General features: G+C 40.8%; 1 protein-coding gene across 3 annotated transcripts in view; it reads left to right on the top strand.

Annotated features, from left to right (window-relative positions):
- hycc1 (hyccin PI4KA lipid kinase complex subunit 1) overlaps window positions 1–20,636 on the top strand; it is a 32,687-nt gene extending 12,051 nt beyond the window's left edge. For 2 of the 3 annotated variants that reach the window (XM_066715577.1, XM_066715578.1), the window contains exons 2-11: window positions 6,261–6,342; window positions 7,041–7,142; window positions 8,053–8,232; window positions 10,865–10,945; window positions 11,557–11,672; window positions 12,162–12,257; window positions 14,423–14,539; window positions 15,126–15,213; window positions 15,675–15,834; window positions 18,908–20,636. In XM_066715577.1, the coding sequence (XP_066571674.1) occupies window positions 6,292–6,342; window positions 7,041–7,142; window positions 8,053–8,232; window positions 10,865–10,945; window positions 11,557–11,672; window positions 12,162–12,257; window positions 14,423–14,539; window positions 15,126–15,213; window positions 15,675–15,834; window positions 18,908–19,479 (1,563 nt within the window). In that variant the 5' untranslated portion in view covers window positions 6,261–6,291 and the 3' untranslated portion in view covers window positions 19,480–20,636. Of the gene's footprint in view, window positions 1–6,260; window positions 6,343–7,040; window positions 7,143–8,052; window positions 8,233–10,864; window positions 10,946–11,556; window positions 11,673–12,161; window positions 12,258–14,422; window positions 14,540–15,125; window positions 15,214–15,674; window positions 15,835–17,403; window positions 17,691–18,907 lie in introns of all 3 variants that reach the window. The other variant, XM_066715579.1, reaches the window with a different exon arrangement.
- The last annotated feature ends 2,529 nt before the right edge of the window (window positions 20,637–23,165 follow it).

Below are 23,165 nucleotides of genomic sequence, written 5' to 3'. Positions count from 1 at the left end.
GTGTAGTATCTTACTAATTGTGATTCACACCCTGCCACACCTGCAAAATAATCCAGTTTTCTTAAGAATAAAACAAGTTTCTGATAATTTCTTATTTCTTCTAACTATAGTTCTGTTTCTCTAAAGCACTGCTCTTGTTCAACCATCAGTTGAATTCGACTGCTTTTAATACCTCCGTAAAACAGTATTGTTCCCCAAGATATCATTAACGTTGATTTAATCTTTTTCTTTTTCTTTTCTTTCTTATAAAGTTGAAAACCCTGAGTATAGGTTCACTGACTTTGTATCAAATTTGAAAATGGCAATTAGTGTTAAATACTAGACTGTGAACACTCTCTAATCAACACCTTAAATAGACTTAATTGTTATGTTTAAAATGTACAAACCCTGTTAATTACTGTCAGGAACTGATCCCATTATTACTGTGTGATCTGGCAGCTTGTTATTCCTTTTATAATGTATTGAAACAGGACTGCCATTTAGTTTTCTATTTGTGTAAAATACTTTTTTTTTTTAACCCCCCAATAAACAGTGCGCACTGCTTTGATTGACTTTCTGTGGATGGTATTGCTGCGTAATCGAATTCCCATTATCTAACCTGTGAAAAATGCTTTTGAACTTCATTCTGAAAGCCAGACAAACCATTTAATACTTAGTAGGTGATTTACAATATCTATAAAGAACACATTAATCCTCTATATACAAGAAATAACAGTTCGAGATGAAACTGCCAAGAAATTCCAACTGGCTCTGTTGTGTGGTAGCTGAGACATCAAGGTAAACAGTACTGAGCATCAATGCCATGCAGTTCTATGGAAACTGCTTCCTGTAGGACAGATTGCAGAGGGCATTGTGAGCTGTAAAAATAGACTTTCTAAAGTAGAAAGATGTATAAATGTAGTTGCTCGGGATTCTTCCTAGGATAGCATAACCAAATAAGCACTATACATAATGTTGCAGTTCAGCATTGTGTTCGTTCCTGTCTTGGCTCTTGTGTCATGTCAGGGCGTTCGTATTTTTGACACAGCAATGATGTATTTATCAACTAAATCTGTGTATTGCTTTAAGCCCGGGTCTGCTGGTACACTGGTCTGTTACACCCGGGTATGACAGCACCATGATGACCTGCTGCATTTGTAATGTGAAAGACCTGAGTTAACACTTGTGGGTTTGTGACGACTATTAATAGTAGTATAATTGTATACAATCTGCTTCAGGGTACAAGGGTAATTTAAATAACCTGACCTTCTGATGGCTGCTTTATAGTTTTCAGAGAAGGTAATTAATTTTTGTTTTGTCCCACTCTGTGATCCAGCAATCGAAATGGGCTGAAAAAAACGATTTGTTTCTTTTGGTACCTTCAAAGGTATTCTTTTCAGTAGAGGTATGCCCTCGAATGGGTCCATGACAGTTAATCTCCGCCTCAATTCGCCCCCATCATTATACCATCTCCACTTGAGCATTTGTAACCATGAGTGCATTCACACATTAGTAGAGCCATAAAACACACGTGTATATATATAGTAGGCAGGATATATATATAATATATACACACACACACCACTATTTTGTATTATTTATTATAATGTATGTTTTTCATTAATGCATTCATTTGAGACTATAACCCCAATTAAGATTCACACAATTAGTCATGACAGCTGGCAGCGACGGCTGCAGGCTGCTTAAAATACATTTCATGTTATAGTTGTACATCAGTTGGCGCAGTGGTTAGGGAACAGCACTGTGAACCTGGCCATCCGGGCTCAAGTCCTGATCAGTACTTGTTATTTTCTTGTACATTATTATTATTATTATTATTATTTTTAATACATAAATTCCTGGAGTTAAACGATATCAGAGTAGAAATAACAATTAGAAGGCATTTTAAGGATAAGGATTTTAAATTCTCCTAATCAGAAAAAAGAAATCAATAATAATAAGGCATCCACATATGCACTGAATGTAACGCTTAAGTGAAAAAATAAGAAATTAATAAATTATTTGTCAGATGGACTGACCCTCCATATGTAAGCACTGCATTTTCAAAAGGCTTCTAATTGTTCGTTCTACGCTGATAGCGTTTCACTACAGGAAATTATATAATTTTTTTTTTTTTTTTTTTTTTAAATATATATATATATATATATATATATATATATATATATATATATATATATATTATATACACACACACACACACATCTATATATATACACTCACCTAAAGGATTATTAGGAACACCATACTAATACTGTGCTTGACCCCCTTTCGCCTTCAGAACTGCCTTAATTCTACGTGGCATTGATTCAACAAGGTGCTGAAAGCATTCTTTAGAAATGTTGGCCCATATTGATAGGATAGCATCTTGCAGTTGATGGAGATTTGTGGGATGCACATCCAGGGCACGAAGCTCCCGTTCCACCACATCCCAAAGATGCTCTATTGGGTTGAGATCTGGTGACTGTGGGGGCCAGTTTAGTACAGTGAACTCATTGTCATGTTCAAGAAACCAATTTGAAATGATTCGACCTTTGTGACATGGTGCATTATCCTGCTGGAAGTAGCCATCAGAGGATGGGTACATGGTGGTCATAAAGGGATGGACATGGTCAGAAACAATGCTCAGGTAGGCCGTGGCATTTAAACGATGCCCAATTGGCACTAAGGGGCCTAAAGTGTGCCAAGAAAACATCCCCCACACCATTACACCACCACCACCAGCCTGCACAGTGGTAACAAGGCATGATGGATCCATGTTCTCATTCTGTTTACGCCAAATTCTGACTCTACCATCTGAATGTCTCAACAGAAATCGAGACTCATCAGACCAGGCAACATTTTTCCAGTCTTCAACTGTCCAATTTTGGTGAGCTTGTGCAAATTGTAGCCTCTTTTTCCTATTTGTAGTGGAGATAAGTGGTACCCGGTGGGGTCTTCTGCTGTTGTAGCCCATCCGCCTCAAGGTTGTACGTGTTGTGGCTTCACAAATGCTTTGCTGCATACCTCGGTTGTAACGAGTGGTTATTTCAGTCAAAGTTGCTCTTCTGTCAGCTTGAATCAGTCGGCCCATTCTCCTCTGACCTCTAGCATCAACAAGGCATTTTCGCCCACAGGACTGCCGCATACTGGATGTTTTTCCCTTTTCACACCATTCTTTGTAAACCCTAGAAATGGTTGTGCGTGAAAATCCCAGTAACTGAGCAGATTGTGAAATACTCAGACCGGCCCGTCTGGCACCAACAACCATGCCACGCTCAAAATTGCTTAAATCACCTTTCTTTCCCATTCAGACATTCAGTTTGGAGTTCAGGAGATTGTCTTGACCAGTACCACACCCCTAAATGCATTGAAGCAACTGCCATGTGATTGGTTGGTTAGATAATTGCATTAATGAGAAATTGAACAGGTGTTCCTAATAATCCTTTAGGTGAGTGTATAATGTACACATAAGAAAATAGTACTGATCAGCACTCAAGCCCGGATGGCCAGGTTCACAGTGCTGTTCCCTAACCAGTGCACCAACTGATGTACAACTTTAACATGAAACTTATTTTAAGTAGCCTGCAGCTGTTGCTGCCAGCTGTCGTGACTAATTGTATACAACTTAATTATTGGGGTTATAGTCTCAAATGAATGTATCAATTAAAAACACACATTTTGTATTAGTTATAATGTGTGTGTGTGTGTGTGTGTGTGTGTGTGTATGTATATGTGTGTGTGTGTGTGTGTGTGTGTATATATATATATATATATATATATATATATATATATATATATATATGCCTGCCTACTATTATTTTTATTTCTTGGCAGACGCCCTTATCCAGGGCGACTTACAACATAAGTGCAAAACAAAGTGGCAAGTATACAGTGAAGTAAAAGGCATCAAACATTACAAATTCAAATTTACATTATACAAAGCAATTCAAAGTAAAGTACACTTTACAACTTCCAATTTACACAGGTAAGTACAGTAAGTGAGATCATACATCCTATATACACGTGTGTGTTCTATGGCTCTACAATATGTGAATGCACTCATGGTTACAAATGCTCAAATGGAGAATGTATAATGATGGGGCGAATTTTCGGGGGGACCAATTATCGCGGGGCGAATTTACATGCTCCCCCCTCGAATGGTATGAATGAAATGTTTAGATTGCACGGGTTAGACTAGAGAGAGGTCGTCTGCTTATAGTTTTAATGTATAGAGTTGCTGAAGATCAGGGGAATAGTCTCTGGTTATTTAAAATTGCAAATTTCAAAGTGCATGTTTTTTTTTTTTTTTTTTTAATGAAGGAATATTGTATAAATCCATCAACAATCCCCTGTGACATCCTGAACCACCTACACTGAGCGTGGTGTTGCACAGGAAATCCTTTAGTTTGTTTTGAGGACATCCCTACTATTGTGTAGTGAAGGCTGTCCTGATTACAAAACGGTTTAATCCATGTGTGGGTCTTGGCTCAATCAATAGTTCCCGGAATGAGAGGGAGGCATTTAAAGATGGGTTGATGACCGCAAAATACTCCACAAACACAGTAGTGGCAGTTTACTAATGGAAAAGAACAAATGGTAACCGAATGTGAACTGGACTGCTGAAACAGAAAATGACTAGTTATTGTGAACTTCACCTCGTGTTCATCAACGTGGAAGACCGCTGTAGTAAGAGCGCCCTGTTTTTTGTTGTTGATTTTCATGGACTCGATAGCGGCTCTGCTGAACATTGAGGCAGACAGATGGACTGCTTTGCTGTCACACTGTGTTGAATCGGTTTTACAATCGCTTTGAAGGACAGTGTCTGGAGATGATTACATTAACATGACTTGAAAAGGTGAAACTGCAGCATTTGTCTGGGTCGTTTGTCTGAGCAGAGGATGTCTGGTACTGAAAGAATGCAACTTTCTTTTGTGCTCTCCGTCTGGCCTGTATCTGAATGACTTTATGGAAAACATGTTGGATGAATCTTCTTGATATTGTTACTGTTATGTTTAAAACATTGAAGCTGGATACTGTAGACTAGAGAATGAGTCGGGAGAAGAAGATGGCTTTAGTCAAAACTTGATAAAGTACCAAATACTCCTACTAGTTGACTCATTTGATGTCATTTCCATATATTTATACTGAATAAAAATATAAATGCAGCATGTAAAGTGTTGGTCCCATGTTTCATGAGCTGAAATTAAAGATCCCAGAAATGTTCCATTCACACTAAAACTTATTTCTCTGAAATTGTGCACACATTTGTTCACATCCCTGTTAGTGAGCATTTCTTCTTTACCAAGATAATCCATCCACCTGACCGGTGTGGCATATCAAGAAGCTGATTTAAACCGCATGATCATTACACAGGTGCACCTTGTGCTGGGGACAATAAATGGTCACTCTAAAATGTGCAATTTTTTCACACAACACAATGCCACAGATGTCTCCAGTTTTGAGGGAGTGTGTGATTGGCTGCTGACTGCAGGAATGTCCACCAGAGCTGTTGACAGAGAATCAAATGTTAATTTCTCTACCATAAGCCGCCTCCAACAATGTTTTGGAGAAATCGGCAGGATGTCCAACCGTCGTCACAAACGCAGACCCACCAAGTCACCAAGCACACCAGCCCAGGACTCAACATCTGGATTCTTCACCAGCCAGATCGTCTGACACCAGCCACCTGGCCAGCTGATGTCACTGTGGGTTTGCACAACTTAGTTTCTGACAGTTTGTGCAGAAATCCTGTCTCGGGGAAGCTCATCTGGGGCTCGTCGTCCTCACCAGGGTTTTGACCCAACTGCAGCTCTGGTGGACATTCCTGCAGTCGGCTGCCAATCACACGCTCCCTCAAAACCTGACACCTGAACTCCATAGATTTAATTTATTTCAGTTGACTGATTTCCTTATGAACTAACCCAGTAAAATCTTTAAAATGGTTGCATTGCTATTTTTGTTCCGTGTACATGTCGTCATATATTTTAATTTTAGAACTGAAACCATTCCATATTTGTACATGAGTCCCGATGTCTGAACTTTGGTCACATCAGAAAATCGAGATGGCATTAGTATTAGTGTGACTTTAATCGTGTGCCCGAGCCGTCGGGTTCTGGCAGCAGTGTGTTTCTCTTGGCTCGCCGTGGCAGCGAGCTGATGAAACGGTACTCTGTTATCCGGCAGGATTTATGGCTCTGTGCTACAACTCTGTGTGCCCAATCCAAGCTCTTTGTCTGCCAGTCCGAGTAAGACGGCGTTTTCTGATTCTTTTCCTTTTATAGGTTAAAACCTACCAGAAGCCAATGCAGGAAGATGTTGGCAATGGACCAAGGGGCAGTGGAAGAGTGGTTGTCTGAATTTAAGGTAAACTATTATTCAGTGTGCGGTTGTGTTGGATTGGGTTGTTTCTTTTCTCATTTTAATGCACCAGTCAGATTTAGGCACTTTTATGTAAAGGCTGAATGTGAATTCTGAGATGCTTCTAATTCTTTAGTGTGTGTGTGGCTCGTAATTAAGGTCTTCACTCTCCTGTGGGCTTAAGGACCACACTTTTATGGAGTTTGTTTGCCTGAACATGTTTAGACCCACCCCACCTTCCACTGGTCCGCGCTGAATGCATTTCCGTAGCTTCTGCTGATAGTTGCTTGTCTTGAAGGAGTACCTATTTAAAATAAATCAATCCGTAAATGTGTGCGCAGAACATGGGCTGATAACTCAGTCAAGGCACCCGAACCAGAGCGACACGTTTCTCCAGAAGTGTGATGAAGGTACCATAATGGATTTTAAATGTGGGCTGAAATAAAAGCCAGCAAAAGCCTTCATACAAATTAAAAAGATAAATGCTAAAGTCAATCCACTGTCACTGAATGAACTGAACCAGATTAAGGCTGCAGAGTATTCATCACACTCTTGGATAAAGAATGTTAAATGTAACTACTACTATTTACCATTGTAAATGTAATTACATTAAATTGATCCATTATTTAATTTGAAAGCATTTTCATTCAATTTAGAAAAATAATACACAAACTGACCACCTTCTCTCCCTCCGTTGAATTTAGACTCTTCCAGAGACGGCGATTTCCAGTTATGCTGCATCTTTAAAAGACAAGACCTCCCTGGTTCCAGCTCTGTACAAGGTGATACGGGAAAGTCAGAGCGAGGTAACTCCCGTCGCAGACTAGACGCACCTGTTGGGCATGGGAAGCTTTTGTTGGAAGTATGGAAGTAGCCCTTGCTTTGCTTAGACCAGCTGTGATGTTGATCTGGGGCTTTTAGGCAAATCCCTGGATCATCTGACAGTCTAATCACTTCTGAGGGATTAGCATCTTCTCCGACGCTGTGCTAGGTGCTTTTTACAGGAGCAGATTCCTTCGCTGTGCGATGACAATGGTTTGTAGTCATGTGGTGATTGTGCCTATTAAATTGAACAGGAGATTCACAGAATGCCTTGGTTTCATTCAGGTAACTGTACGCTGTTGTGAATGGTTGCTGCACTGTAGAGTTTAGCTTGTAAGAATACTGTCCTGCTTTTCTCAAGGGGAAATTGTAACTTTGATTATCCAGGATAGAAAAGAGAAGAGCTGGAAGAAAGCCATGCTCCTGTACAGATCCATATTGATTAAACCCTTACAGGGGCTGTGTGCCTCAGTAATCTGACTTTATTTACCACATTTATGAGTCTTTAATGGAAGAGTGGTTTATTTAGCTGCTTAAGGCTGAAAAATGGGCCATCCAGCCAGGTTAACAGCCACTCCGGGGAATGAGAGAGTGACTTTTTACATTGCTATCAAAAACTACCAATGTTTTTTTCTCCTGTCAAGTAAACCTTTCCCTGGCGATCACATCAGAAACGATTCTCATTCAGTCTGTCGTAGGAGATGTAACTAGCTGATTGGAGTACCTTGGAGTGCTGGTCTTTGCAAATGTCTAATAGACTTGTAAATGTCTCTGTTTAAGGGAAAACTTGAAGCTCTTTTGGGGCTCGTGTGCTGGTGTATGTGCGTTTGCGTGTGTGCCTGTGCGTGTGTTGTTGCGTGTGCGTGCTCACCACTCCTCATGCTGTGTGTGCAGCTCCTGGAGCCCGTGTGTCACCAGCTCTTCGAGTTCTACCGCAGCGGAGAGGCCGGGCTGCGGCGCTTCACCCTGCAGTTCCTCCCTGAGCTCATCTGGTGCTGCCTGTCCCTGGCGGCCAGCCGGGACCTTCACCGCAGCGGCTGCATCGAGGCACTGCTGCTGGGCATCTATAACTTGGTAAATACCCTCGCATCTGGAAGACAGTGCATTAGTGTGGATGAGGAAATCCACTTTTACCTTTTTACATTTTATTCTGTTCTTTCGTTCATTATAGAAGCTGCTTTGTAAAGCTCAGGTTACACATGCTAAATATTGAACTCTTTCATTTTATTTTAATTGTTTGTTTGTATAATACAGAGAGGCCAAAACACAAACTCCATCTGCACAGCAAACCCCACAAATACATTATTTTCATTTTGCTCCCCCAGTCTACGCACTGTAACATTTATAGGTTTGTTTAGGCTTAAATTCTTGATTACTTCAGTAGAAATGTTGCCAGTAATCTGTGATAAACGACTCAGTTTGCTTTGGCTTACAATTCTTTTTAAGGAAGTTCACAAAAGCATTCAAACGTGGCTCGAAAGATTATGCCATTTCAGCAGCATTATCTCAGTCCTAACATGGCGATGTCAAGATCATAGCTTTTCTAGCCCCTGTTTTTTTTCCTCCAGTTTCCAAATGAAAAAATACAACATTTTCCATTTGTTTCCATGGTAATTACTTGCAAGGCCTGTGCTGTTTGTGCATAATAATAATAATAAAGTGTTGTCAGCCGTGACAGTACTTGGCAAGGTCTCCGACTTGCAGCAAAGCCACGTTCAAATGCTCTGCTTCCGTTATCTGAAATATTTAAAATCTGCAGATTCAGCCCAGGTTCAGCCTTTCCTTTTCTCTCCTGTGATCAATCAATGTCCGCATGAATTGTATCCCCGTGCCAATGCTAACAGCCTGAGCATTAGGAGGACTAGACCTTGAATCTACAGACGTTGACGACTTGCGTGCTGCGAATTATCATCCAGACGGCAGCATTCAGAGACACCCAGGAACTTACACGAGCCCTCGGTGCTTCAGTGTCGCTTCACATCGAACAGTCTTGACAGAAAGTTTATGCATCAGGGTTGCTAGATGTCAGCATTTGTTTCACAAGAAATTGCCTTTGTGACTTTTGTACACCCTTACATCAATTTCCCTCTGAAGAGTTTTAGAAAACAATTATTCGCTCTCCACAGCGGTTGCAGTCAAGGGATTTTGTTGTTGGGGGGGGGGTTTAACACCAAAAAATGCTGATATTTATATTATCCTGGGGCAAAACGACAATAAAATCTAGGCCTTCTCTCTCTCACAATAAGAGAATTGGAGCCGGGTGGCAGTTATCGGCCTCAAGGCATGGGCTGGAGGCTCTGTGAATGAGCCGGAGTGCCGATGGCTCTTGACCGTCTTGAGTTTTAGAGAATCCACTTAAATTCAGGCCAGATCTTCCTGTGAACCGACACTGTTGCATAATCCCAGAGCAGTGGTTTTCAGTTTCGGTCCTCAAGGGTTATTGTTGGTTATCAGATTACATATTGTAACATAAAATGTCTTTGTTTATGCCTAACTCTGTATGGGGGAGCCGTTTGATTATTGGCAGTTTATAGAGCAATACAATGTGTTTCAGAAAGCCTTCTAAGTGACTAGCTTGTCTGTAGAAGTATTATTATTGTTATGCATTAGACTTTATTTATGTCTGTATGTATTTATTTATTTAGTCATTTGTTTATTTATGTGGTTGTACAGGAGGTGTGCAGGACCCCTACCACGCATGGAAAGTGGTGTTCTAACAAGTGAGATTTGATTTAAGCAGATAATGGGATTCAGGTGAAATAAATGCCATCTGATTCTGGAAGTGTTTGAACACCGAAGTAAATACTACCGCGGTGCTACTTTCCCCACACAAATTTTCCTTCTGTAATGTGTGATTGTACACCTGTAGATAGTCAACATTGTAGCCACACAATTGAGCCTCCTTCTGTGCTTCTGTGTACTTGCTTTCACCCTGACCATCACAATAAGGGATGTAGATCTGCAGGTTTCATTACTATGTGATGATTCGTTCAACATGTTGCAGTGAAATTGCAAATAGATTTCCACAAAGGTTCATAACCCTCCCCTGCTTTTACACACACCTTGAAAACCTTTCAGTTTGGTCACAGAGCTGTGAGATTGGAGAAATCCAGCCGTGTAAACTGTCGCTCGATTCGAGTTTGAGTGATTGTCGTCCAGGATTTGCTGTAGTGTGTTAGTGACGGTGCTCTTAAGAACCTGTTCTTCCTGTCATGTTAACTGTTGAGATTGTATGACCGATGTTTCTAAGCATTATGCAACTACAAGGAATGAAGAAATGGTAGGCGAACATGCCGCCCCACCTTAACGACATGGTGGCAGTGCAGTCTACCTGAGGTGAACAGTTTCTGAGTCTGAACGCTGCTGGGTGCTTCCTTCTAGATGCAGCTCAAAACCAGAAACAAAGCTATTGTAATATTAAAAAAACAGATACGCTTTGTTAGTCTGGGGACATTATAAAAAATTGCAAACGGGAGGAAATGGTTGAACTGTTTTTCATATCTCTTGGAATGAATCTCCGTACTTGAACCGTGAGAATATAAATGTAATGTAATATATATATATATATATATATATATATATATATATATATATACACACACCACAGTGATGGTCATAAGTTGAAATTTATGTATTCTTGGTCCATAATGACATCTCATTCACAAAGCATAAGCATTTACCTGCAATTTTTTTTTTCTCGTTTCAGGAAATAGTTGATAAAGATGGCCAGAGCAAAGTGTTAACGTTCACAGTCCCATCCTTGTCTAAGCCCTCCGTGTATCATGAGGTGAGGGGGCTTCCTTCCTTATTCATCTTTCATCTCTCTGGAAATTGTTCAGTAAATAATTCAGCAGATGCCTTATATATAGAGTGAGCATAACAGCTTGACATTGCAGATAAAAGGTGTTTTTAAGGTCTGAGTCTTTAGAGTCCGGTGAATATTTCATGATATTATACAGTCAATGATCTATCCACAGACTTTTATTTGGGTGTTCGGTGCTTATGCAATGCCAAGAGATTCATACTGTTAGAAATGCATCTGCTCTGTGGAACTGGCGAGGTAGCTTGTTTATAACATTGACCCTTAGATCAAGATCCAAAGGTTCAATTTGTTATTTTATAGCCAGGAAGTTCCTAATGTGCAAGTTATTAATTTTCTAGGTACGCAACTGACAGAAACATCAGACACGGAGGAAGTTTAAATTTCTGTAACAGAATATCGATTCTTTATATTGTTTCAAACTTTGTCGTTTACTAGAAGACAATGATTGCCTGCAGAATGTTTATACACCCTTTTAGAGTATAAAACACTGTAGATGTCGCATATAGGTTTCTAATCTGCTTTTCTGCCAGTTGATAAGCTTTACAATGGACTGAATATTTGTTTGTTTGGTTTAGCCATCGACAATTGGCTCTCTGGCTCTCACAGAAGGAGCTCTGGCTAAGCATGGTCTGAGCAGAGTAGTGTTCAGTGGACCACACCCCCAGAGAGAGACTTTCACAGCACAGAACAGGTAATGCCCCCCTCTCAAATACAGTCTTTCCTTCAAAGTCTAAAAGATACTAAATATACGTGTGTGTGTTTATAACACAGACAAATGCCTGCAACCTATCGGATTAACATGTGCCACATGTTTAGTTTCTCTGCTCATATCTCCTGAAAATGTTTTGGCTGAACCGTCCAGCAAAACCCCCTTGGAAATGGACGCCTGGTCTCTTTCCCAGCGCAGGCGTGTCAGCGATGACATCACGCTGAGCTGGGTCCCTTGTGTCATCCTCAGTTCTTGGCTCAAGATTTTCAAGTCGTTTTTACTTTTAAAAGAACAATCTTCTTTTTAACCCCTCTGTCGCAAACCTAAAAGCCGAAGCAAACGTGCTTCGTGGGGGCATTTTATTTGCCAACTGTCCTCCACGATATATCCTACCTTGTTAGCCATTGTAAGTGTCCGAAGGCAGCAGTACGCTCTTGTGGTCCAGATTGTTCAGGATTTTGTCTTATACAGGTTTGAAGTGCTGACCTTCCTTCTGCTCTGTTACAACGCGGCCTTAAGCTACATGTCCACAACTTCACTCCAGTCCCTCTGCCAGCTCAGCTCCAGGTGAGCCTTTTCAGATGGGTCCACTTGGGCTTTGGGCCAGTCAGCTACTTGCAGGGTCAACTAGACAGTTCAAGAATCAGGCAAATAAAACCTTTTCTCTGTTTTGATGTTATTTTCTTGTATATATTGTATGTATACAGTGCTGTTTAAGTGGGGGGAGTAGGTTTCACTTGATCTTGGCTGATACAGACTTGGTAGAACAGGTGATGAGTAGAGGAAATTGTTAACCCCAGTTTAGACTTGCCAAAGAGTGACATTTAGATCTTGTCTTTCTAACGTGATGGAAAGTTTAAAGAGAAACCAGAAGGATAATCAACCTGGTGGTGTGACAATGGTTAATTTCTATTCAGGATCCCATCCTACGTTACATTATGATGCTAGACTCTTAAGACTACTATTCATAATTTGAATTCTATAATCTTAATCTTGAAATCACGAGCTCCAGCCTTGCAGCTCCAGTGGGAGAGCGAGAATGAGAAATATTGCCATAGGAACTGGTGGCCATCATCTCGGCTTTGAGGAGGCTGTACATTGAGCTTTATAAGTGCCCCCGAGGGAACAAGCATGTAAACATCTCCTGACCTATTTAAGTAGTAACGTCTTTTGACTTTTCCCTCCTGTCAGAAATTTGAATGTGGGCTGCTACTGTCTTTGAAGAATAACTTTCTTATTTGGCATTTACTCCAATACTTCTCTACAGGGATCTTAATTGGCTGTAAGCGTTTATAGCGAAGGAAAAAGCTGTCGGGCAAAATTGATCTTCCGGGGGGGGAGATTGCAGAGCTGTGTTTAATCGCGTCTTCTGCCCGTGTATCCGAGAGCTGCACCTCAGGTCCCCAATTAGCTCTCTGAATAAAACGTGCTGTAATTAGTCTGCTGGAGAAATGACTCCACGAGGGGTTATTTATTGGTTGCAGTGATCTCCAGAATCGATTTATTGTCTTGTTAATTAATTTCAGTGAGGTGTTATGTTGACTACAACATGTCTAAGATCCTAAAAAGAAATTAGTCGTTACACATCCAGTCCTGTTGTTGTAAGTGCTTAACTATTTGTAAGTGAAAGGTAGAGAAAACATTTGCATATATTACCGTTTTACCTGTTAGTGAAGAGGAAATACAGGTTAGGAGAGTTACACTACAATTATGGAACACTTTTTACTCGAGACGGACCTTAAAATAAGATTCCTATTATCATCTCTATATTAGTAACGATAAGACGAGGCATTTAATTGACATACTCTAAATGGAAGCATACACTTTTTTTTTTTTGTAGCCTGTTTTAAATATACCTTCTTGATTGGCGCACATTTAAATCGACCTAAACAACACTCGTCTTTCACAACAGCTTTAGTACCACAGTTGGCAGCCGTTTTCTTTTTGGCAAAGTCCCAGTGCCTTGAGCTGCATACGCACACAGTGAAATTTATGGATTATAGATTCAGAGTGGCAGAAAGGTATAATGGCATCATTTTATAGACTGACAATTGTTTTTTCTTGTCCTTTTTGAGTGACAGAAACTCATTACTTTAACAAGAAAATATTCTTAATTCAATCACCTTTTTCACATCCACAAATCAGTTTCTATTTTAAAACTATTTTGTAAATAAATTAAATGCAGCCATCACAAATAGTCCATTGTGTTAATTTCCATCATAAAGAGAGGTCCTGTGAAAGATTATTATAAGAGTGCAAGAGATAATCACACACTGGAACTGAAGCCAACGATTATGCAGAGGTATCAATAGATTAAAAGCCTCTGATTATAGTGACTCTATAGTGCAGTTGCTATATTGGGATGTTAACTTCTTTTGTTCTGTATTCTGAACTGCGTTGCTGCTGACGAACACGGTACTATAAATACTTTGATTTGAAAGTAACAGCAGTGTAGGAAATACTTTATCTTGCTCATAATGAGGAAAAGCTGTTAATATAGATTACATTGTACGCTGTATCACCTAGCTTCGAAATGGGTCCTTAATTTTTAAAACCAGAGAAGTTTGTAGTCATTATTTCTCAGGAGGTGCTTATCTCCGTACCTTTTTATAGCTTTATAGATTTTAAAAATATATCGGTGAATGTGCTTTCTACTAAGTGGAGCCTTCGGCTGTTTTACCATTTCTCATCTGCTTTATTTACCTTGTCTTTCTGTGCTGTCCTTATTTCAGGATAAGTACCTGTGGGTATCCCAGGCAACATGTTCGAAAATACAAAGGCATCAACACTAGAATGTCAGTATCTTCTGAGTTTCTTGTTCAGTTGATAACTGGCATTTATTATGCACTGTGAGTATGAAGCTTTATTAACCTTACTGCGCTGCGGACCTCTAAATATGTTAAATGTGTTAAAAACGAATTGCATTGAAATAATTTCTCAACTAATTGGATTGCATTGGATGTCTTCATCTGTTAAGGAAAACTCTTGCTTTCCATTAAAAACTTTAGCAAAATCCAACATTTAGTGTGCAACTTTTAAACACTAAAAACAAATATAAACAGTTTGACCAGTAACAATGCAAAGCAAGGGTCAGATATTTGCAGCATTTGAGAGCATGTTGTGTCAGTTGTAATTTACAAGACATTAAAATTAAGGAAGTGTACAACAGTAGTCAACACTTAGTTATGCTCCATTGTGTCAAAATAAGCTGCTTTTTACAACAGTGATGATTGAAAATCACGCATTTCAAACTGTTATTGCATGTTTTTATTTTTTATAATGGGGGAATGGGGTATATTCTTAGACTCTATGTCCAAATGGTAGTTTTTAAACCTTTTTTGAAGATAAGTCTTCCTTCTCCCAACCTGGTATATCTTGTTGTTTTACCCACAAATTTAAAGGAATGGATTCATGCTCTTCCTTATCCATTTGCAGGTATAACGGAGAGGCGGACATGGCCTCTAAGGCTTTAGATGATGTTCTGTACAGAGCTCAGCTGGAACTGTATCCTGAAGCTTTGTTGGTGGGTACATCTTTGTTCATATATCTACAGTAAGTAAGGTTAGATGTTTGTCTCGCATTTGTACCAATAACAAGGGTTAGTATCTGGAAATGTGTTAAAAATTGCAGAAGAGACCTGAGGCTATGGTGATGACATTGGATACAGTTTTTTGAGTGACACATCTTGCATTTTAAAAGCATCACAGTGCATCTTCTTACAGCCTGATTTTTATTTATAGTGATTCTTGGTTTCGGTGGCTAAACTTCCCTGTTGAAGGTGTGTGATTTCGGTCACGATGTTCTTTTGGCACACTGCTTGAGGCTTGTGACTCGTTCAATTATCAACATTGATTCTCAAAGCTGATCAAATATTTAGTGTCCACAGTCCTTGAGAAATTAACCCAGTGTCCCCTCGTAGCTTGGGGACAGTGCATTGTGTCAGCGGTCTTAAGCATTGCTGTATTAATGAGCTTTTGTGTGTAGGTGGGCAATGCAATCAAGTCGTCCTTGCACGGAGGCGCACTGAAATCAAACAACGAAGGCACTCGGTGTATTCAGGTAGAAATCACTCCAACATCATCGAGAATCTCCAGAAACGCAGTCACCAGCTTGTCGATCCGTGGGCATCGCTGGAAGAGACACGGTAAGCACTGAGCCGAATCATGGGGGTGGTCCGAAACCTGCGCTAAGGAAGGTCTGAAACTAACCTTAACGATCTAAGAGAATTCTCTTCTGTAGTGATTGTGTGTGCACCGATATCTTCCAAGGCATTGAGGCATCAGCTTTCAAGTTCAATACATTGTTATTTTAATTTTTCTTCTCACAAAACATTGCTTCCTACTTTTTTTTGTATATATTTTAATGTTCTCTGGCAGGTTTTTTTGTTGTAAAATGCATTTCAAATGCATGTAGGAGTGACAGTCCTCCTGCGCAGAAAAATCTTTGAAAGGGATTTGCTTTGACTCTCCATTACGATTTTGAAATCATGCCAGGGGACGGAGCGCTCGAAGAAAACGCAAAATAAATTTGACAAAACCAAACTCCAGATGGTGGCTGAAGAAGTGCTTGTATGTCACTGCTGAGCACAAGCTGAATAATTTGTCTTGATCGGCCCCAGCAGAACCATAATGTGTAATTTTCCTTCTCCATACGATTGGAGTCTGCCCCCTTGAAACCAATCCTCTGTTGTGCACGTGTTGTCAAGTTCATATATGGGTAAAACATTCTGGTAACATCTTTTGTCTGAAGATGACAGAAAAGGTTGTAAGCTCTTCACAAGACTCAGCCTGTTTACAAGCTCCAAGTGATTAAATTAATTGTGTAAGAGTGAGAGAGCTGTACCTCCATGTCTGGCAGGGGTGGAAGGAGATAGATTTAAATATGAATCAGAGAAACTCCCTCTAAAGGCACCAAGAAGGGCTGAAAAGCATCGATCTGTCACTCCATGTTTACTCCACACATCCATCCCTTCATTTCTGTTACCGCAGGCCTCTATGTACATTCATATATTTGGTGAGTCATCCGTTTCCCTCACCCACATTCTTACATAACTGTTCATGAAGGTTGCAAAAAACAAAACAATAACAAACCGTTATTTCTCCTCACGAGCTCAACAAGACTTCTCCTCCAGAGAGGGCATGGGCTTTGATCACTCGATTAAATCAACATGTGGATATTGATTTCAATGTTTGTTGACAGGGTGGGAAAGGGATTCATAATTAACACGATGGATGTTTTGAAAATACAGATTTAAAACTTTTTCTTTTATTTTTTTCAATTAACTTTTTTTCTATGAAGGTAGTTATTGGCAGGTTCATCGCACTCCTGCAGTTTGACATTTAATTGCTCCATTAAGCAGCACTGCATTATTATTAAGCTCCCATTTTGTAGTATACGTGATGAATAATAGCACCATTTCCACCGAGCAAATTAATATTCTTCTCCAGCATGAAAATTGGGATGAGTTTATTGGAACTGTGTGCTTGATGATTTTCAGTATTGAATGATCGCTGTATGTCATCAAATAAATTAATCCTACAGGGGACATGCATTTTTAAATCATCATCATGAAAGGAGAGATGTGTGTAACATTTTGCCATTTATCACCCTTTGAAACTTCATATTTTCTCTTGTCTCTGTTGTTGCTTCCTCTTGTTTTGTGTTTTTGTTCTTTGTCTCAGTCATCACATATCCTTGTCATTTTCACTCCCAGAGTCTCCTGAGAACAGTATTGACGCCCCCGACTCAGGGGCCGTCCCCGTCCCCGAGATTAGCGTGACAGGGGTGAGCGGCGAGCGCGTGCTGAACGGGGAGATGCAGAGGCACAGAGCCGAGGGCGAGGCGCAGGGGGTACAGGAGCCGGGCTCCGACTCTAGAGCAGATGGCAAGAGCATGTCTGAAATCAGGAGGCAGAAGTCTCAGAGGAGACTAATGGAGGATGGTGCTAACGCGTCAGGCAGAGTCCAGTACTAGCTGAGTGCTGTTAAACGCCACCCCGAGGTACTTTGGTATGGTGTTGGTGTGGGCAAAGAAATTAAACAATGTGCATGGCACTGCTAACTAATCCTGACTACTGACCGCACCTGGGGTTGCATAGCATACTGGTAACGGGTTTCAACTCTCCTCTCCTATGCTCTGTATTAAATTGCATGTTTGAGCTGAACTCTCCCAGGCTGGTTCTGTGATGCAGATTTCCCGCAGTGGCTGGCAGGCCGGAGAAATTGAAAAGCAAGTTATCTTGGTTGAACCATGAAAATCCAATCATTTAAACCATATTTCCACTCAACCCATTCCATTCATGTTGCAGAAGCACTGTAGCCCTGTTCTGATTGGACGATGGCAGTTTATATCCCAGTTAATGAATGAGTTAAAACCTATAGTAGCACTAGATACAGAGTCGGAGATGCTGAAACACACCTTGCCAATAAAGGATTTTATTCACAAGTGACAGCTAATAGTGTCTTTCACACATATCTTAATCTAATTGGTCGACATTTTGGATTTGTTCTGTGGAACAGGTTCTTTTTAATGGTATTTGCTTTGAACACAGACCTTTTCTAATTGGTAGAAAATGCCATAGTTGAAAACCTTGACCTGCCTTTTCAATTTTATGCTGTACGTCACTATTTTGTCACACCACGGTTGAAATATGACTTCTTTCATTTGAACTGTAGTTCTTGGAAGTTCGGCAACTGCACACTTTCACAACAGGAAAAGAAAAGGCTGACCATACAGGGTTATATTTACTTAGTTTTCTTTTGGAGCCCTTACACCAGTAATATTTGAAGGGAAAGTGTGCAGTTGCAGACTTTTTTACGACTTGATTTTGCACTTCCTGCATCCTGGCCAAGTGGATTTTCCTTTATGAAACGATTCTTCAGGGTGGTCTGGTAGCAGCCATTTCCCCTTGAGGTTTCTATACATTAACCTGCTTCACTTAATCAACTGCATGTACTTGATTTAAACCAAATATTCTGCTGATCCTGTACATGTCTGGTGTAATCGATTCTATAGAGCACAAACTGTTACTTAATGCCGGGTAAGTATGATTATTTCAAAGTACTCTTAACTTCTGTAGCTTCTGTTGATTTTATTATTTTTAAATTGACCACTTTGCTTTGCTTTGCTGCACTGGGCTGGTGTTTTGGGTTTTGTGGCTGCAATTAATGGAAAATTAAGCTGCTGCTCTTTTATTTACTTCCCCTTACTGTTATTAGATGCAGTGGATTTGGCTTCCCCAGAGGAGCTGATGGAGATCTCGGAGGTCGATGAAGGGTTTTGTTCCAGGGCTGCTCCCAGCTGCAGTCCTCCGGTGATCGTGATCAGCAGCAGTTTTCCCAGCGGGCGGACGCCGGGGAAGAGCCAGCGCAGGGTGGGCGGCAGCCGGGCCGGGAAGGAGAGGGAGGGCGGGCCGGAGAGCTGCCGGGACCAGCTGTCTCGCAAGCAGGCCCAGCGTGCCATGAGCGAGAACCTGGAACTGCTGTCCTTGAAGAGACTCACGCTCACCACCAGCCAGTCTCTGCCCAAGCCCGGCAGCCTGAGCCTGGCCCGCACCGCCAGCGCCGTCTTCAGCAAGTCGTTCGAGCAGGTCAGCAACGTGTTTGGCGCCGGCAACCCCACCTGCGCCGCCAACGCCCCCCCATCCGAGACCAACCGCTACTCCGCCTGCAGCCTCCAGGAAGACCGGCTGGCCTATGTGGCGGAGCGGGCCGAGCACCTGAGCCCCAACCCCCAGCACAAGCAGCAGCGCTCACCCAGTATCAGCATCCAACTCTCCACAGACCTGTGAGGCCGCTGCCCGGAGCTGGGCGGGACTCGAGCGCCGGCACCACCATGGCTGCCCACTGGAATCGCTGCTGGGCGCGGAGCCACGTTTGGAGGAAAGCAAGTATTCGCCTGAACAAAAGTTGAAGAATTTCAAGTGCCCCTTCGTTGGGCAGCACTGAGCAATAACTGTGTATCGGCTTAAATACATCCTGTTTGGGGCTAATGTTCGTTAGCTTCTTTGGATAATAATCACTAAACCAGGCTGAAATAAGTAAACCAATATAGCTGCCCAACTTAGCCCTGTTTGGCTCCTCTCCAGATCTCCAGCCTGGTGCGGTATCCGTCAGAAGAACCACACACACAGACTGTCCTACATTGTGCGCTCTACAACGTTGTGTTTTCTGATTGTGTAACTGTGTTTGAATGAATGTGTTAAGCCACTGTAAAATAAAGAAACAATTGAAAAGGGGATATAAGGATAATCTTGTGTGGTGAAAGGAAGAGGGGAAAAAAGCAAATAATAAATTTTAAAAAGCAGCACAATATCTAGAGGTTACATTTAGAAACCAGGGGTGTAGGTTAACCCTCACGACCTTAGCCACCTTAATGATGTCTGGTTTTAAGATTTTAGACAAGCGATTTTGATTTTGTGGTGTTTATGTGCAATTTTAACTGTTTTAATGCCCCCCTCCACTCGAATCCCTTTGTAACATTTATTTTGCACACAGAAACCCTACAGTCCACTGTTAGAAACCAAAAGCCTGTCCATGTTTACATGTCATTGTCATTGTGATCTAAGCAATACCGATAGTCAGACGCAAAGTCATGTCCAGTGTTTGAAGTTTCTATCCTAGTTTTAGCAAGTGCTTATTTTTTAAGTTCTAAAACGTTTTAAACCCTAATTAAGTCCTTGTATTTTGTATACTGTACAAGCCTAACTTCCACTAAGGGGAGGTGTAGGTGAGCAGTATTAATGGCCATGGCATTTCATTGCTTCGTCAAAGCACTCTGTACAGTACATTGCACCAGTGTGACACGGCTATATTTGTGTGATGGCAAAAAGCTTTCCCATCGAAGATTAGCAAAATAGTCATGTTCATTTTGTTTTCCTACTGTTTCTCATTATCTTTTTACCTTTTGTAAAGATTTTCTAAAATAAAATAAAACTAAATAAAACACTGTGGTGCCAGTCCTTTTTCCCCTTTTATTCTTACTGGGCTCACAATTACTTCTCAAAGTATTAAACCACATTACTTGTGATTTGTTTTGGTGCACTTGGCAGATGTGTACAGTTGGTGGAATACCAATTGTCACTTTGTATTTTTGCTATAGTTTTATAGACAATAAAATACATCTGTGTATTTCAGATGTTTTGGGTAAAATACAGCATAAATGTGTGCCCCCCAGAAGAGTGAAATCAAGAATGATCTTGTTAGAGAACTTCCTTGAAGGAAAGAAATAATGCATAAACACACGCAGTAAATCACTAGTTAAGAACCAAATGTTTATATATCCAGCAAGCTGCAAAAACAGTATCACAATTTTGCCACAGACGGAAGCTAGATCAATCACAACGCTCTTGTATTACAGCAGTCCTTCAGTGATTGGAGGAGCTTCAGTAAGGGGGTGGGCACTGCGCAGGGATTGGAGGAGCTGCAGTGGTCCGAGGAGTGTTTGAAGGAGCAGCCGTAGGTGGGCCGGGGGCATTGCATTATTTGGTACCAGTTAAACCAAATGCATCATTATTTCACAATTAAAACCATTGATATTGTAAAAGTGTTGCAGACTGATTAACGGCCACCAGTGTAGAATGATGCTGTTAACCCACTGAACCAGTCTACAGAAGTTTCAGACGTTTGCCTTTTTTGGTTTGTAACGTCTGAGAACGGATTTACTGATTTCCCAGTCTCCAGTGCCCTGTAAGATGCTGTTCTCTAAATATCCTCATGTGCAGGAAAAGTACAGTGGCTGAGATTGAATTGCAATGGGTGACATCTTCCTCAGTTAAATCTTTCACAGATGACCTCCCCCCACATCCCCAGTGATGTGCAAACTGCAGCTATATAAAAGCTGTACACATGCCTGGCCTCTCTCTCTTTCGGGTCTTTGAGGTCTGTGTGTCATACGAGTGACAGAGTTGCCTTTTTGTGGGATGTGAAAGGTGGGTGACATTGTCCGGGGGTTGTCACGTGCTTTGGAATATGCTGGCTGCCTTTGTTAACAATCCACCAGTTCTGCTTTTCTGGCAATTTCATACAATGGTGCACTTTTACTCACTGATGTTATCAGGTCTTTGAAACTACTACAGCTTGAGTCTCACCCCGTGTGAGTGAAGAGGGATCCTGTGTAGGTTACGTGGCTTAATTACTTTTTGAAACGTAGGGGTGCAGTAAATTAGCAACTGAAAGACGCATTGTATCAGATCTGAAGGTGAGAGAACATTTTCTTTTCATATGCTTGGTGTTTGTATTTGCACAGAATTTCCATAATTATCCAAAACCTTTTCAGTGATGGCCTCTGATTAAATCATTTCCATGCACAATTTTGCTTAATGAGTTTGTTACAGTGCAGAATAATATGATGACTGTGGTTTATTCATCTGTTCTTAATAATAATTATAATAGTAATTGTGGATAGAGTTATCTTTTAAAAACAAAAGTGCTTACATATATTGCTGCCTTAATACACAGCCTTATTGAGTGCTATTGTATCTTCCACATTCTTCATTGCTTGCTTGCAATTAAGAGTCCAAGTTTAAAGGCAGGCTGGGTCCTGGAGTGATGACCAGAGTGGGTTTTGTCTTCTTGGGGCAGATGTTTAAAAGAAAAAATATGGAAAGTGAAAAGCAGTTAAAACTATATTTTAGGCAGAAGGCCTTTGGCATTTGAACTATGAACTGTGGGTCATGTTATGGGCAGTGTCACCTACCTTTCACAAGTGTCTTTTTTTTCTTTGTTCAGACTGTAGTGTTATCAGTAATGACAGTGGAACATGAAACAGCACAGGAGCTTTAATATTTTTACGCCAGATGTGCATTTGGTTTTGACCAATCTTTGATTGTTATATATAATGTATCTGCTATATAGTTATCTAGGTGCATTGTGCCATTTTGAGCTTGCAGACCTGAACTTGTATTTCCCACACAGAAAAAAAGGACAGCTGTTTTTGAAGCATTAGTTGCCTGTAAATGTTCTGTGATGAAACTGTGATATTTCAGCACAAACCCTAGCCACAATAGAAAACTTTACACGTCGAAGTGAAACACAACAGTCGCAAGACAGCGAGCTGAGTGTCTGGTTCACTGTGCTATTTAAGAATGAGCTCTGTTCTTTGATTAATGGTATTGTATATTCTACCAATGCTTTGTTTCCCTGGTAGGTTTCAGCTTTCTATATTATAGTGTGCTGAGAGGACATTCCCAAGTCTTTACAGCTAGAGGACCTCAAGCTAAATTGGAGTCCTTCATGCTTCCTCCCCCTGCATATATCCCTCTATTTCTCTAGCAGTGCATGTTCATAATGCAATGCATATTTCCTCTGTCTCTTGGCGTGTTTTCTGTATTTGTGTGTTTTCAGGTACATTTCACTACCCATTTTCCTTTCCCACTGTCGTTTTGTTTCACTTATATAGCTTATATAAGCTATATAAGTGTATAATATTCCTGGGGCCTATTGGCCAGGCTTTCAGACTTTGTTCAGTTATCCTCCA

The sequence above is a fragment of the Amia ocellicauda genome, chromosome 10 (assembly GCF_036373705.1).
Source record: "Amia ocellicauda isolate fAmiCal2 chromosome 10, fAmiCal2.hap1, whole genome shotgun sequence".
In the NCBI taxonomy this organism is placed as follows: Eukaryota; Metazoa; Chordata; class Actinopteri; order Amiiformes; family Amiidae; genus Amia; species Amia ocellicauda.
Note: the sequence above shows the minus strand (reverse complement) of the source record. Positions and strands in the feature narration are given on the sequence as shown.